Source organism: Nelusetta ayraudi, unplaced genomic scaffold, assembly GCF_046127955.1.
Source record: "Nelusetta ayraudi isolate G7.1 ecotype Tasmania unplaced genomic scaffold, CSIRO-AGI_Nayr_v1 ptg000027l, whole genome shotgun sequence".
NCBI lineage: Eukaryota > Metazoa > Chordata > Actinopteri > Tetraodontiformes > Monacanthidae > Nelusetta > Nelusetta ayraudi.
This window is the reverse complement of record NW_027466077.1, coordinates 1,926,063-1,941,039: the sequence shown is the minus strand read 5'-3', so window position 1 is coordinate 1,941,039 and position 14,977 is coordinate 1,926,063. Positions and strand designations below refer to the sequence as shown.

At 43.5% G+C, this 14,977-nt stretch overlaps 1 protein-coding gene across 1 annotated transcript; it reads right to left on the bottom strand.

The window, feature by feature from the left end:
* Positions 1-2,101: 2,101 nt before the first annotated feature.
* LOC142890787 (G1/S-specific cyclin-D2-like) lies at positions 2,102-14,101 on the bottom strand. Its single transcript, XM_076030057.1, has 5 exons — positions 13,687-14,101; positions 12,551-12,766; positions 10,476-10,635; positions 7,757-7,905; positions 2,102-4,998 (listed from the first exon to the last, which is right to left on the bottom strand). The coding sequence occupies exons 1-5, from the start codon at positions 13,912-13,914 to the stop codon at positions 4,837-4,839; spliced, it is 915 nt and encodes a 304-aa protein (XP_075886172.1). The 5' UTR covers positions 13,915-14,101; the 3' UTR covers positions 2,102-4,836.
* Between the last annotated feature and the right edge of the window lie 876 nt (positions 14,102-14,977).

The window sequence follows — 14,977 nt, the reverse complement described above, 5'->3', positions numbered from 1 at the left end:
TCCGCCGCAGTAGTGGAGTCAAGTACGACGCTTTACGTCATGACGTAAATCCAAGTTGCACTCAGAGGAAAGTGTGGCTCTACAAACATACTATTCTCACATTTTATTGATTTTATTCTCACATATAACATACAAATCATATTTTAAGCAAATACATTAATATTAATATCTATCAAATAAACAAATACATTTTATTACTTTGTCCTATAACGTTTTAACTCTGTACCGGAAAAAGTATCAGCCCAACCATGACGTCGTGTCCGGTTTTTCAAACCTCGATGGCGGCGTCGCTAATACCTATTCGAAGACAATACACACATTTTATGCTTCAGTGTACGTGTTTTAAACGTTGCTGTGTGAAAATTGAGACAAAAAAAAGAATCAAATTATCCAGGTTTACGCATTTGACGTAAATCATTGTATTGTCAAACACACGAAGCTCGTTGTTAAATCCTCGCCTCGCGAAGGAGACAGGATACAACTGCGTTTATTTATACGCCTTTCCCCCCTAACATATTTACCTCTTGACCATATAGACACGCTGACCTTTTATACTGAAAGCTTTATTCCGAGCTGGCCCTTCCCCAGAAATAACACGTGTGCGCGCGCGCTTTTAAGTGACAATATCTTTATTAATATGATTCCAAATTAAGTTTTCTCAATAGAGAAAGACTCGCATGTCTCTTCGTCAATATACTCTGAATTTTTGATGATGAACTTATAAGTTCAACATCAAAAATTGAAAACAACAAAATTCAGAATATTTCAACGTAAACGTGGCTATACGATGGGTTTGATATAAACAATATTGTGACATAAATTACATATATTTGTAGATAGCAAGTTTTGTTTAACCAACTTTGATCGTCCTATTTTGTCATTCTTTCAGGATACACAGTCCTGGTTGTGTGGCCAGTGACCGCCATCACTGCATCATTCTGCACTTAGCTAAATGAGTAACCTGCGACTGATGAAGAAAAGCCTCAAGATGAACGGGCAGAAACAGCAGATGAAATTTTCCGGCTGGACAGCGACATGACTAATCACAGGTTTGCCCTTTTTGCTCTGACAAGAATTAAATGTCAGAATGATCAGTGGATATTGTGCAATTTCTCCACGTGGGACTGTTGGGGCTTGCATGTGAAACAGTGACCAGTAGATGGCGCTGAGTCATCTCCTAAGATGTATGTGTTTACGCTAACATTCCGACCAACATTTTTTTTTTTTTTTTTTTTTTTTATACAGGGAAAGGAAGTTTTTTTTTCTTTTTCTGAGCTTCTTGAGAAGGCGACGTCACTTCCTCTGACAGTGATCCACTGCTACATCTCCAAGTGAGAAAATACTTTTTCATTCTAACAGCCAATTACCAGTCATATTGACAGATGTGTTACTCTCTGAACACCGATCAAAGTATGTCTCATGACAAATTACAGGTGTGCACAAAGTAAAATAACATTGTTTTTAACCTTTAGATTCAGGAGATGTTTAAAGCAGCTCAATACAATTTCTTCTTTTCAACAGAATGATGCTGCCAAGGGGGAGTTCCTGATCTTATGGTTCTACTGGCTTCTGGGACAGTTCCGCTCTGTGTGTAAGTACATTATACCCCCTGAAAACACACGCGGCCCTTTTTGCGCACTATAAAATCCACACAGTAAGCATGGCAGACAGGAATTGCAGATGATCACTTCTTCTTTCTTAAATTTCAAGTGGCTGTTTGCTCATTGTTAGAGTCCCAACAATCCTCAGCAATTTGTTTTCTGTGGGGAGAACAGAAGCGGCCACAAAGTGTTGTGTGCTTGCTCACCTTCAGCCAGTATTTGTTCATGCTTATAGTTGTCGTGTTGACAAGACCGCTGAAACACCTGGCCTTGCACCATGTGCTCACCTCTCATATTGTCATGTATATTGTCAACATTCGGAGTTGCCCCAAACTAATGTTCATAGCCTGTCACGAAACACTGTAAAAGAGGCAGCAACGTTTCATCTATCTGCCGATATTCAATCGTTGCAGTCTCCCTCTGGTGGACGGACAAAGGCAAGGTTTCAAAAAAGATAATGACATTTTGAGGAACAGCCAAAGAAAAACAGGACAGGAACATGATTTTGCCAATTTATTGAGGAGACTTAATTGAGGTACACCATGTTTTTGCACGTGGGGCAGAAGGAGGCAAGTTTTGAACAACTATCACATTGAACATCAAGAGAGTACTTTCAGCTTTAGACTTGGAATTTATGGGTACCTCAAAAATAAAAACAAGATGACCCCTAATTTAAATCAACTGATTGAAACATGTAAATGCAAATCCAAATAGGAAAGAAAACAGTTTTTTTTTGTCTTTCTATTATAGCAATAACTTTTTTCTGACTTGGTTAAATGACATAACCTATTTTTAATGTAGAGGCACTTGTTACTGCTCAGTGAAAGACATTTCTGGATTTAGAACCGTCCTTGCTCTCATCCAGACAGAAAGAGTGAAATCCCATCCGACAGGTTCAAAATAAAAAGTGTGATGTGGAGTTTAATGAGGTAAATGCAAGACTGGATTCCCGCACTGTCCATCCGGAAAAGGAAAAAAAAAAAAAAGAATCAACCTGAGGTACACAAACAAAATGAAGAAGCAGCAAGAATATGATTGATTATATGGAATACAAATGAATAAAACATGCTAATCAAAAACATAAAGAAAATCAACAACACAGACGAGCTCTTCCAGTCCCGCGCCAAACTGTTCCCTCCAATACACAGAACAAAGAGAAGCACAGAAGACTAATACATTTACAACAATTCATAATATAGCAGCACACAAGTGAATCACAATAAGGCATCTTTGTGTAAGACTAGAGAAGAAAAGCTTTGTAGCAGCAAGAGAATAGTGTGTATAAGCCGATTCCTTTCCAATTCCTGGAAAAATCGCTTTCAGATTATACACAAAACCTTTCAAAGCATAAACATTTTTTTTTCTGTTTAAAGCACTTTTTTCTTTTTCAAAACAAAAAAAATATTTGGCTTTTTGCACAAGAGAACATGCAGGGATACAATGTAGAAACTACATTTCCTCTCCTAAATGTTATGAGGATTTTTGCTCATAGAAATTGGTTACATACAGTCAAAATCTTCCCACTGTGTAAACCCCTATCTATGTTTTTTTTTTTAAACAAGAAAACATCAAGTCAGAAAGTAGTTTACATAAAAGAAGGAACAACAAAAAAAAGACATTTACGACACAGTATATGCTTTTCAAAGAGCTATTAGGGAAGTCTATTTTGGCTATGAATTGACAAAATTTCAAGTAAGGTTAAATAGTCGCACTGAATCAAAAACAAAAGTTCTACAAGTGACTTGGCTTTCCATAGTTTAAAGACTATTATACTATAACAGATCATCCTACGTCTAGTCACCTGTTAGGGCGTAGCTTTCAAGACGTCGTGCGATACCCTGTGGAAACCAGCCCAGGAAAAAAAAAAAAAAAAAAAAAAAAAAAAAAAAAAAAAAATCAAATAACTTAAAAGAAAAAATTAAAAAGGAAAAAAAAAAGAGAAAAAAACCTAACACCCCAATGAATTGTCCTCAGACACCATCCCCACTGTTCTCAAGGAGTGTGTTTTTAAAAGTGCATCAATATTGTTCGAAGTCGCCCACTCAATTTAATGCTAAAGCTGCTAACTGGAGAAACTGCCACACATCAATTGCTGACATGTTATTTTTTTCCTCCGCCCCGCACTGAAACGTCACATAGCTTAAGTTAACGTCCTCACTGCTCGCTCTCATCAATCAATCCTCTCAACATGCATCGCTTGACCCTCTCAATGCCTCCCATAAAATCCCTCTCCAACCTGGTCGCCATCAAAACTCGCCAAACCTCCCTTTGTTCCTCTGTTGACGTGACACATTTGCTTCCTGCAACCAGACAACTCTCAACATCCAGGAACAGAAAACAACAACAACAACAACGTAACTTTGCTGAATTATAACACATGTAAGCACTGTCCCGCTAACATATTGGTGGACTGAAACGGTGACATCCAGGCCTCGGTGGCCGGCCTCGACTCTTCTGTGTGGAGCTCAACACCGTCCGGGTCTGTGCCAGCGCTCAAACGCAGCTCTGAGTCCCTCCCCTGTCTGTGAGTGGGCCCAGCCCACTCCTGGCCAGCACTCCTCAGCATAAATAGTAAGCAGTTGTACAGTATGATAAATAGAGTAGCACTCCTTTACCTGGATACCAGCTGGGTTTAAATGCCTTGCACTGTATTGTATCTGAGTTTCAATCGCCTCTATGAGGAATTTCCCTGCACAAAACCAGTGAGGAAGACCCCCAAATATAAACTGTGATTTGATAACTGCTTGCTAAGGATGATAAAATGAGTAATATAACTAAATGCTAACTAAATATACATTTAATATATATTTATATATATATATATATATATATATTTTTTTTTTGTTGCTAGGGTTGTATCAAAGAAATATGCATATTTCATTTAATTATGTATGTTTTCAAGTATGAAAATATAGTTAGGTTTTCGTTCTGTGGAAACTAAGGCACGGTCAAGTTTCTTCAAGAATTGGCTGTATTTAAATAGCTTGTTTGATGACATGTGGCCCGTACGAAAGGTGAAAATACACCCAGCTAGTTGTGAATGGGGGGGGCCGGAGGGGGAGTTGGGTAATGGAGAAAACTGTGTTTTTTCTTTTCTCTCTTTTTTTTTTTTTTCAAACAGTTCCAAGATTGTCACTGCTCATACGGGCGACTCGACGTAGCTCCAGCCGGGCTCGTGCCCCAGTCCGCTCGCGTCAGTTCATAGGTTCAGACAGTCACGAGCCTCGTTGCGAGTTCATAAGTTGACGTCTTGGACATCTGTGGGGGTGCTGGACTCCTGCTGCTCCCTGGTCTTGTTTGCCGCTCTGGCCGCGCTCTCCTGCTGGTACTGCTGGCCCTGCTTCAGGCTGCTGGTCAGCACGCGCTCTATTTGCTCCTGGCACGCCCTCAAACAGTCCTGGAACAGAGAAATAACAGACGTGAAGTCCTGAGTTATGGTGTGGCATTTAATGCCGCCGCAAGTCAGGCGACATAAAAGGCTCTCCAGCTTAGTTTTGGTAAATTTCAGTGGCCTTTCAAGTATTAATGATGTTCTCCCTGAGGCAAGAACATTTTTATTTATATGAGGCAATTTGGAACATAAAAAAAAAAAAAAAACACTCCTCCTCCAAATTGCAATCTATTTTTTGACGTTGCATGCTTCTGTCCTTGCACAAACATCATGTGTTTACCTACACAGTCTGGAAAAATCTGTGTTTGTTGAGCCACAATGGATTTTAGGTTAAACTTTTTTTCAATCTAGAATCTGGGCAAAACAGATGTTGTGAAATGTGTTTGAAAGCGACTTTGTGAATGAATTATCGCTGAATTATTCTCATAAAGACTCGTGTCTCCGCTTCATATTTCTGATGAACAACAGGATCCCCTGAAGCTACACGGGGGTCAAATTGTGATTGAGAGAAAATAATGTATACTGTAAGCTTTTGAGTGGACAGCGGGGTTCGGCTTTACTCCCAACCAGGTTTGACCATGAGTTCCTTCAAGCTGTGCCTTAGATACCTGCTAACCATTGGGCAGTGATGCAAAGTTAACGTCACCCCTGGAGTCTTGCACCAATAGGGGGCCTCGAGCTGCTTAAACAGATTTTTAAATGTTTCGCTTGAATGTGACAGTGGGTTTACAATTTAGTAACTGGAGGCTTCACTTGGGAAGCTTTTCAAAGGAAAAACAATCTTGCTCTATGTGAGAACAACGTAAAAAAACAAACAAAACTGCTGCAATAAACAGCTGCTCTAAGGGGGTTTAATCTTTAAACTGGCATTCCTGCTTTCTGCTCTGGTCCCATGCATGACATACCAGCAGGGAATTACGAGCCCTGAGGTAGGTGGTCTGGTCTCCGTCATGTCCAGAACAATGGGTGCCAGCACGCTCCAACACCACCTACACTTTGGTGGCGCAGGAATCCGCTCGGACACGAGGCCCGCGCACGTCTGGAGGCAGGAGTGCAGGGTGGCGAATGTGTCACGGCCCCTGAAAAAGCTCAGTGGTTCAGCGGAGGAGCAGATCTGAGGCTGTGGACCACCACCATCCTCTCCTCCTCCTCCTCCTCCTCCTCCTCCTCTCCCCCCCCGCTGCCACCCTGCGTCGGGTTTACAGCGCGGTCAGTCCCATGTGGGAGTCTGGAGGAAACAGCTTTGACCTACTGCACCCTGACCCTCTGGGTTTCGGTGTAAAACAGAATATGGGACAGTGACACCGGATGTTTTTTTTGACGGCTTCTCTTGTTGGGGTGGTGGGAGGGCGTCTCCCCCTGTGTCTGTCATGAAATTGTGGGAGGTCTCCACCGCTGGGCTGACGGCAGAGATCTTTAAAAAAGAAGGGGGGGGGGGGGCAGGCTCGCAAAGAGGCCAGCATTCCTTTGAAATGTACGGATAATTGGAACCCGATGGGCTGCAGTCGGAGTGCCTGTTGTGACGGCTGGATTGTGGGGCCCTCGTTGCCATGCCAACGCGACCGCAAGCTAAAGAAGTGACTGTGCTGCGCTCGTGGCCCCTATTCGGACCTCTGGTGCCACTATAAATCAAGGGGACAATTGAAAGAGCGAGCAGGGGACCAATCCAAGCAGAGCGAACGGTGTCTTGCGTCACTGTCGCTGTCTGCATCTGATTTCAGCCTACAACCATTGTACGTTATGTTTACTTCAGTCAGTGTAAATAGTACGAATGTGCCAGAGAATGAGGGATTGTACCGTTTAAGTCAGCGTCTTCAAGCAGGATTCAGTTTAAGCCAACAAATTAGAAGCCGAGTAACACAATAATGACAAATGCGTATCGAGTATTTTGAAAATCTACGACTGGATTATTTGAGAGAAAATCCCCCTTTAAATCTGAAGACGCTTGACGTTTTCACACTGACACAAGGGACTATTTCCAACTAATTGAAGTTAACAACACTACTTTTGGCGTTAACATTCTGATGTTGTGGGTTCAGCGCCGACTGATGACGCACCAGTCAGTCCTCTGGATGTTGGATAACTTCCTGCTCCTGTGTGGCCTTTGCTCCAGAAAAGACGCATCTCCATTTCCCTTCCGATCACGTCCACTAGGAGGAGCGCGACACTCGACGGGGGAGCCTCGAGGAGAAACTCGCCTGTGTCTCACCGCAAGAATGTGGGCCTCGGCGTTTTCAAGAAGACATTCCCTCTGCTGCTGCTCTTTATAGCAGCAGTCTGGCTTCGCAGCCAAGAGCCACAATCTCACTCTGCTTCCCCCCCCCCCCCAGCTCTCCCTCTCTCCCTGAAAAGCAAATAGCTTCAATCTGCCGCAGCTGAAGTCATCGCTGTTGTGTACTAAAGGCCTGTTTATGCTGCTGTCGTGAGATGGTGCAATGAATATTATTAACAACGCATTGTTGTGCCGCGCTCAAAAGCTTTCCAGCGGTCGCTCCTGGCTTGTATGTGGAGCCTCTCTGGGGGTTACATCCGAGTGTTACAATGGAATATGACGTCTCGGATGTTTCCTCAGCGTGGTGGGACAGCAGAATGCACAGTCAACCCAACACGTCCAGCAAGAATGGCTCGGATCGGAAGGTCTGCTTCTCCGTGCGGACGAAAGCTCAAACCCGCAAAGGAAAACCTGTGTTTTCAAAAAAAAAAAAATCCCCCAGGTGCGTGCGGGCGAAGAGCTAAACCCCCTTCCGCGAGTAGTTGTACTCACCACCTCTGTGTTGGTGATTTTAGCCAGCAGCTCTGTCAGGTTGTCTCGACTCAGCCTCTGGTCGGTGTGGTCGAGCTGCAGGCCACAGATGGCAGCTCCCATGCTGCCGCTGGCGATCATGGAAGGAGGGTTCATGGCCAGTCCGTCATCTGCAAGAGACAAAAGTATTAATGTGCAATCAGTCAAGCAGCAGCAGCTTTAAGCTGGAGTGGCAGCAGGAAATTGTGACTGTAGCTGCATCACGTGGGGGCTGCAACGCTTCAATCAGCCCAGCGGGAGCAGCGCAGACCCAAATATCTGATCCGACGACTCCCAACGTGCAACGCTCCGCGGCTAAATCCCCACTTTCCCACAGTCTGCATTTCAAACAAACATAGCTGTGCGGTGTTCCCCCTACGCAGGAACTCGGGCTCTGATTTGAAAAGCAGAGTTAGGAATCCTCCTACTTGCTGCCCAATGACTTCCAGCAGGAACAACACCCACCGGTGCACGACCGAGTCTAACGGCCTTAAGTGACAACAGGCCTGGATGGATGGAGGGGCGGAAGAGCGGGCGGGCGGCCACGGCCAGCGCACCTCTGCAACGACTTAGCATTCTTGCGGCTGTGAATGAAACCTTCTTTAAGCCATTAAAACTTGTTTTCCCCTTTGTTCTCGTGGTGAAGCCGTGACGCTTGCAACGTGGAAATGGAGTCGAAGTTTCCAAGCAGCGAAGTTCCCTCTTGAAAGCCTCACACAAGGCTATTTATGAACTTTAAAGAGGAACTCGAAGGACTGGTAAGTAGAAAAGGCAAGGGCTGATCCCATTCATACGGCCAATATCGCGTTTCATTAATAGATTTACTGTCGGTTATCTACGGTGACGGGTTACGTCGCCCTCATAAACTGCTCTCTGGGCAGATGTGACTTATTGAAAACCTCTTACCTACACTCTTTCCCAGGGTCGGATTAAGAGGGGCTGGCTGCCTTTAATTTTCTTTTATAACTCAACCTTTCTGGAGGCAACAATGTAACATTGACACCAAAACTGGTCAGGTGACAAAGGAGCAGTGGTTTCAGCTCGACCCACCGGCTCGTCGCTCCACCTCCCGATTGTTTGGGGCAACTTTGATGTCCCAGACATTTGACAAACCAGATATCTTCAAGCACAGGGGGTTCCTCTGACAAAGTCAAGATAATTCAATTGCTGAACTAAAATTATTTAGAGCTAAACTGCCACAGTAATACAGGTTTGTCCACTCATAGAAAGGTCTTCTCTCATGTACAATAATCACCTAACCAATATTTTCTAATAATAATGTGCATCTGTTATAGAACTCTTGCGAAATGAAAAAAATGCTGCTAATGTGCAAATGCATTTTTACAGATGGTTGTAAACACAGTGCTAAATATTTTTTATAATTAATCGGCCATGCCGCTCCACTGGGATGAAAGACAAAAATAGAAGAATGGGACCTTTGCTGCCCAGGCTTCCACTGCTTCTTGCACTAATGCTCATTTAAAAGAGGCTGAGACTTCTTGAAAAACCAAACGTTTAAGTGTCCTACAAGTCCAACCCAGGACACGCATAGCCATGGCCCAGTGCGAAACCAGCCACAGTGGCCCGATAGCTTTTGATCGGGCCTGTGGAGAGCTGCCTGCTTGTTACACCCATCTTCTCCTCCTGGGGCCAGCTGTCCATAGGAGGAGCTCCTCCATCAAAAGAATAACATCTCAACTCCATATAAAACTCCAAACATTTACATTACTGCACAACCACAGCAGGCCCAGCTTTTTTCCCCCACTGCGGCTGCTTTGTGCTTGGGTATAACCAGCTGCTTATGAATAGCAGGAGCAACCACTGAAACACACCCAAATATATAAAGAAGAAGAAGAAGAAGGGTGGGCAGGGGGGTGAAAGTGACGCTACAACTGGGCAAAAATGAGATGGACAACTTTTTGAGGGAGTTTTTTTGGTCAGTTAACACTGGTGTTGCAAGGGGGTTTCACTGCACTAAAGTGACCTCCAGGGCCTCATTTGCATAATTTAATAATCTCTAGGAGGCCAGAGACGAAAGGCAGTCCTGTGACAGTGTCCTGTGACAGCTGTGTGTACAAACTGCGCCGCCTCTGATCCTAAAATTCTGTTTCTCTGACCCGGATTTAAGGTATTTAGAGGCAACCCAGAAGGAATGCAATAAAAGCTCACCTAGGGAACGGCCTGAGGGGACGTTTGAGTTTGCGCTCCCCCAGTTTATTTTGGACATGAGGCCGGGGGACAGGAGGGAGGGACAGAGGAAGGAAGATCACTGGATCTCTGCCCTCACTGTTTTAAACCTCAAAGCTTCCCTGTCAACAAACAATACAGGGCGAGCACAGGAGGAGGCGGAGGTGCAGTGCGCTTGAGTCATGCACGGCATATATCCTGGAATATGGTCACTATCATTACACGCGTACGTGGCTTATCTAAACACAGGGCTGATAGGCGTTTTCCCTGGAGACAGTTGAAAATGTCTGTTTTAAAAGCAGCGTCTCAGCAGCTGCGAGGAGGAAAAAGCCCCTAATAGAGGCTGTGGAAAGTGGATAAGACAGCCAGTGGAGTGTGCAGGGAGAAGAAGGAGGTCACGCATGACTCATGATGGGAGAATGTTTGTATGTGTGGGAACATTCTGCTGGATGTGAGAATAACAAGGCTGCAGAATGAGCTGGGAGAGGAGCCGATGGGACGCCGACTGGGTTACCTGTGGCACAGAGCGCGATGAACGTCAGCGTGTGCTTGCGGATCATCGCCAGCTTATCTTTGGGCAGGGGCAGCCTGTGTATGATGTGCTCTATGAAGTCGTTGGGGATGACCGAGGCCATGTTCCACCTCAGCTTTCCCAGTACGACCAGTTCCCAGTCCTGCAAAGACAACGATCAAAGAAAAAAAAAAAAAAAAAGGTGTTGGGCTCACATTCTACTTTCCTTGTGCTCTCAGGACCACAGCAGCTTCTGGTGGCTTGGCGTGAGGGCAACTCAAGGGTACGCAGAGAGAACCATCCCTTTTAATGGGTGTGCTGCCATGGCCCCGTTGACCGTAAAGCAGAATCAGTGTGACCCTGTTCCCAGGAAATGGCTCTGCAAGGAGAGCTAAACTTCTTCACTCGATCCCTCTTCACTGTATCTTATTATCTGCATGCCTTTCTCATTCCTTGCATCCTTTGTATTCATATCGTTGGCATGTGACGGGCTTTGCCCTGCTCAAAGGCCTTGCCAGCCAGAGAACCCACTCCTTCCTCCCAATCACAAGCCTCGGAACGGCTGCAGCGAAGGTTTAGCAGAGTGCAGGCGGCGGCACGGAGCCGACTCCTCATACAGTCGGCTTTTGTAGCAGCGAGAAAGGTGCACGCCTTTTATGATTTAATTTCCTGTGTGTGTTACGTCAATCTCAACAATTCGCCGATTCAGTGATGTTTTTAATGCTTTCCTGTTTGGCTTTAGTATTCTGAGTTTAGAAGGGGGCGGGGGCGGGAGGGCATGGAGGAGGAGGAAATGGCAGTTAAAAAAAGCCCAAACTGATGGTTTGGGATTGATTCTTTAACACAAATGCTAAAAAAAAAATGGTGCTGTGCAAATGCGCAAACACACGCTGACGCTTGATAACAAGTGTGATCAATTCCTTCAAGTACAGTGTTATAATGGTCATTTTTTTTTGAGGAATATGCAATGCAACGTTCCATACATTCCTTTCATTGATGCCAAATGGTTTTCTTTTTTTGTAACCAGATTCTCTGCTCTCTTCAACTAAACACACTTGATTACATTTTCAGTTGTGTCACTAAACAAGTTCCTGCAGGCATTTGCAAACCGCCGTGTTGAATTAACATTTTCCGCTCCACATGATCCATATATGAAATGATTAATGTCCTGTCCTGTTCACTAGCAAAGCATTTTTATGTGACTTAAGTACTCCAATTGGAGCAGTTAGGATTGACTGTGAGATGCACAGGTTTCGCCATGAGTGCACTCACATCCTTGATGGCTGCTACAATGTAGCTGCCACCGCTGCTCCAGCTGAGGCAGCAGAGAGTTTATTACAGAGGAAGCAGTAGCAGCAGCATCTTTCACTGCCACGCTCCGCCCTCTTTGTGCATCCTGTCAGGATGTCCAAGAATCTGGAGTCTTGTGACAGCAAGGAGCATCAAATGAGGGAAAATTCCCCCTTGAGAACAGCGCAGCTGCTCGTCAACATGCTAACTGAATACGCTAAAACAACAGAAATTTACTGACTCGACTGAATCTCGGCATCAGCTATGAAGCTTTTGGTTTTGGGAACGTTATTAGTACAGTGTTGATACAGTCCTCACAAATGACTTGACATTCAATGACTTCCGCTGGGTAAAAGGCTGATGAAAATGTATACTTCCTTGTGTAATATAATGTAATGTGAATATATTAGAATATCAATACATCATGATATATAACAATATATCATTGTATTCAGGCTTCCTATTTCCCCCCCCCAAAAAATGTCTTTTTTTTGAATGTATCGAAACAGAGAGACTCCATGTGCACATGCTTTGGAATCTCATACATGTGAGCTAATAAAAGTCTATGCTGCATAACTGGCACTAGATGGCATCAAACACCTCCTCAGGCCACATGGATCCAAAGAAAGGATGTGGATGCATTGTGCACACAGTTTCAATTATTGGGCAAAATTGGATGCTTCCTGTGAAAACCACATTGACCATTAGCGTTGCATTTCTCCTAATGAAGGACACTGCATTCTCATACCGTTTTGTCTGAACTGGGTTAGGGACATTCCATATCTTACCAGCAGTTCCCGTGCTGTGATGGAGTTGTCTGTGAACATGCAAAGTTTTTCTGCTGATAGCGGCCTGCAGTCCTTTAACTTGGAGGCCAGGAAAAGGCACACGGCTCCCAGCAGCTGCAAATAAGTCTTTCTTGTGGCCATCACAGCTAAAAATCTGTCCAAATAATTAATGGCTAAGGGGAAGACATCTTCATTACTGCTCTCCTCTTCACACACCTAGAATAAGACAAACAGACAAGGAACCAACTTTAACAATAAATATGCAAAAATATGTTTAAGTGTAAACTTCAAAAAATACAAAATGCACTTCCAAGAACAGTTTTAGGTTATATAGAAGTTAATGTTAAAATAACATTAAATCCAATACTGACATTAATCTTTGAAGCTGGTACTGTGTTAGTTTGAAAGTTTATTCGATAATTATTTCATGTTATTACTCGGGCAAACGCTTAAAAGTGCAGACAATTCCATTTCATGGGAAGTCGCTCAAGGAAAACCGACGCCATTTGACTCTCCTTCCTCGCTGGAACTCGCGGTCTTAACAAAAATATATTCTTTTAAATTAAAACATAGCACCGGTAAACTATAAAAGGCATGCACAATGTTCAGAAGGTGTGCTTTAACAGTTTCCGACAGTTATAAACGAAAATATTCCACGGAAGCAAGCGTTTTTATGTGCTCAAAAATGAAAGTGGTTTTGGACGCACGTTGCTCGAGCAGCAAAGGCAGCCTGCCTGAGTCATTTAGGAAAATTAATAAAAATTAGTGTCAAGCGAAAACGTCAAGTTTTCGACAGTGTAAATTAAGATTAGCGTCCCCTCCATCGACCGCACCAGCTAGCGAGCGTTAAAATGCCACTTTTGCGGTGTTTTAAACAATGTAAATAGCAAGCTAGGCTATTTCTTTGAAGCTGATTTTTCTTCGTGGTGGAATTTCCGTCTCTCCCACGCCTTTGGTGAGTCATTCTCATTCAATTGTCAAATAGGTCAATCCGTGACAACTCTCGTTGAAACTAAAATGTCCACGTTCGGCGTCCAGCCTTGTTTAAAAAGATGTGCACAAACATGCAAAGAATAACAAGCTCATTAGCTAAAACGCTTTTGTTAGCAGCGCGGCGATGACAAATGCCCACAAACCTCGTGCATCCAACCTGCAACCATGCGTCTCATATAGGGCTGAATATCCTTCTGGACCCGCTGGAAATAAGAACACTGTGGTAAAAACTTCTCCTCGATTGTTAATAAACTTTGCAACACTCTGATATCACAGAGGATGGCTGGGTCAGGCTGGGCTTTGACGGCTGTCTGCGACTCCATGCAATAAAGCTCAATGACTCGGACTCCCTTCTCCTCCTCCTCTGCCATTTTTCCTTTTGGTGGCTAAATATTAGAAATAACCAAATAATAAATACTGTCACGATATTGGCGAGAGCTGACTGGAGGAGGAGGAGAGGTGCCCAGGCTGAAGCATGAGACTGCTGGGCTTTCTCCAGTCGTGGTGTCTGCCTGGCTCTCTGATCTCTTCTTCCTCTACGCTTCTTGAGTCTGCTTGTCGGCGGACATAGCGACAAAAACAACATCCGGTTGGGACTTTCAGAATAAGACAAGGGGAAGCTTCCGGTCCCTGTATTACTCTTACGATGTATCATGCCGTATTACCTGTTTATATTTGTTCAATATTCTGATGTAATAACAAAGGTGTGAAATGTGTAACAAATTAGTGAATGCGTCATTTATGACATATTTAAAGAAAAGACAAATAAACAATGGATTAATTATATTGTTTAGGCGCTTCCTTGAAATACAAGGCAAAAACTACAGATGCCTGTTGCGGGTGCAAAATTCTGAATTAAATTGAGATATCCCCCCCCCCCCAAAAAAAAAAAAAAAAAAAAAATCATTAGCCTTTTATTACTAATTTTTACTACATTCTCCCCCACATTACTCTCTTGCATGGGTATTGTGTGCTATGCTCTGTTGTTCTTCTGTTTAGACTCACTGTCTGTTAATGTTAAATATCTAATTTTGCGGTTTTGGTTACTTCCAGTTTCAATTCCTCTGTCTCTTTTTGCTTTTAGAGCAGAAAAAAAAATAAACACAAAACAAATTGCAGGACTTAGAGGTCCTTTAGTTAATAGTTCAATGCTCAGACATGTTTTTCATTTGTCTTGTGTTTCTTGTGCATCTGCTAAAAGTCTGCAATAATTCACACTTTGTGTTCTACAAATTGCCTTATAAATGAAATGACTAACGTTTATATTTACATATGAATGTGACGTGTTACCTTGGGTGCATGCGAAATGGACATACAAAAATGCAAACTATTTGACCCCAAGGCACAAATCACAGACAGTTTACATTTTTATATGTAGTTTATACTACAAATCAGAGTTTTGCAGTGCCTGTGATTGGTCCTGTATGCATCCAA

Bases quoted from the DNA above. Each gene is read 5' to 3' on its own strand.
- LOC142890787 (XM_076030057.1), bottom strand. From the start codon at position 13,914: ATGGCAGAGGAGGAGGAGAAGGGAGTCCGAGTCATTGAGCTTTATTGC. The intron at 7,906-10,475 runs GTAACCCAGTCG...TGTCTCTTGCAG, and splicing joins CATCGCGCTCTGTGCCACAG to ATGACGGACTGGCCATGAAC. The intron at 4,999-7,756 runs GTGAGTACAACT...TCTCTGTTCCAG, and splicing joins AAATCACCAACACAGAGGTG to GACTGTTTGAGGGCGTGCCA.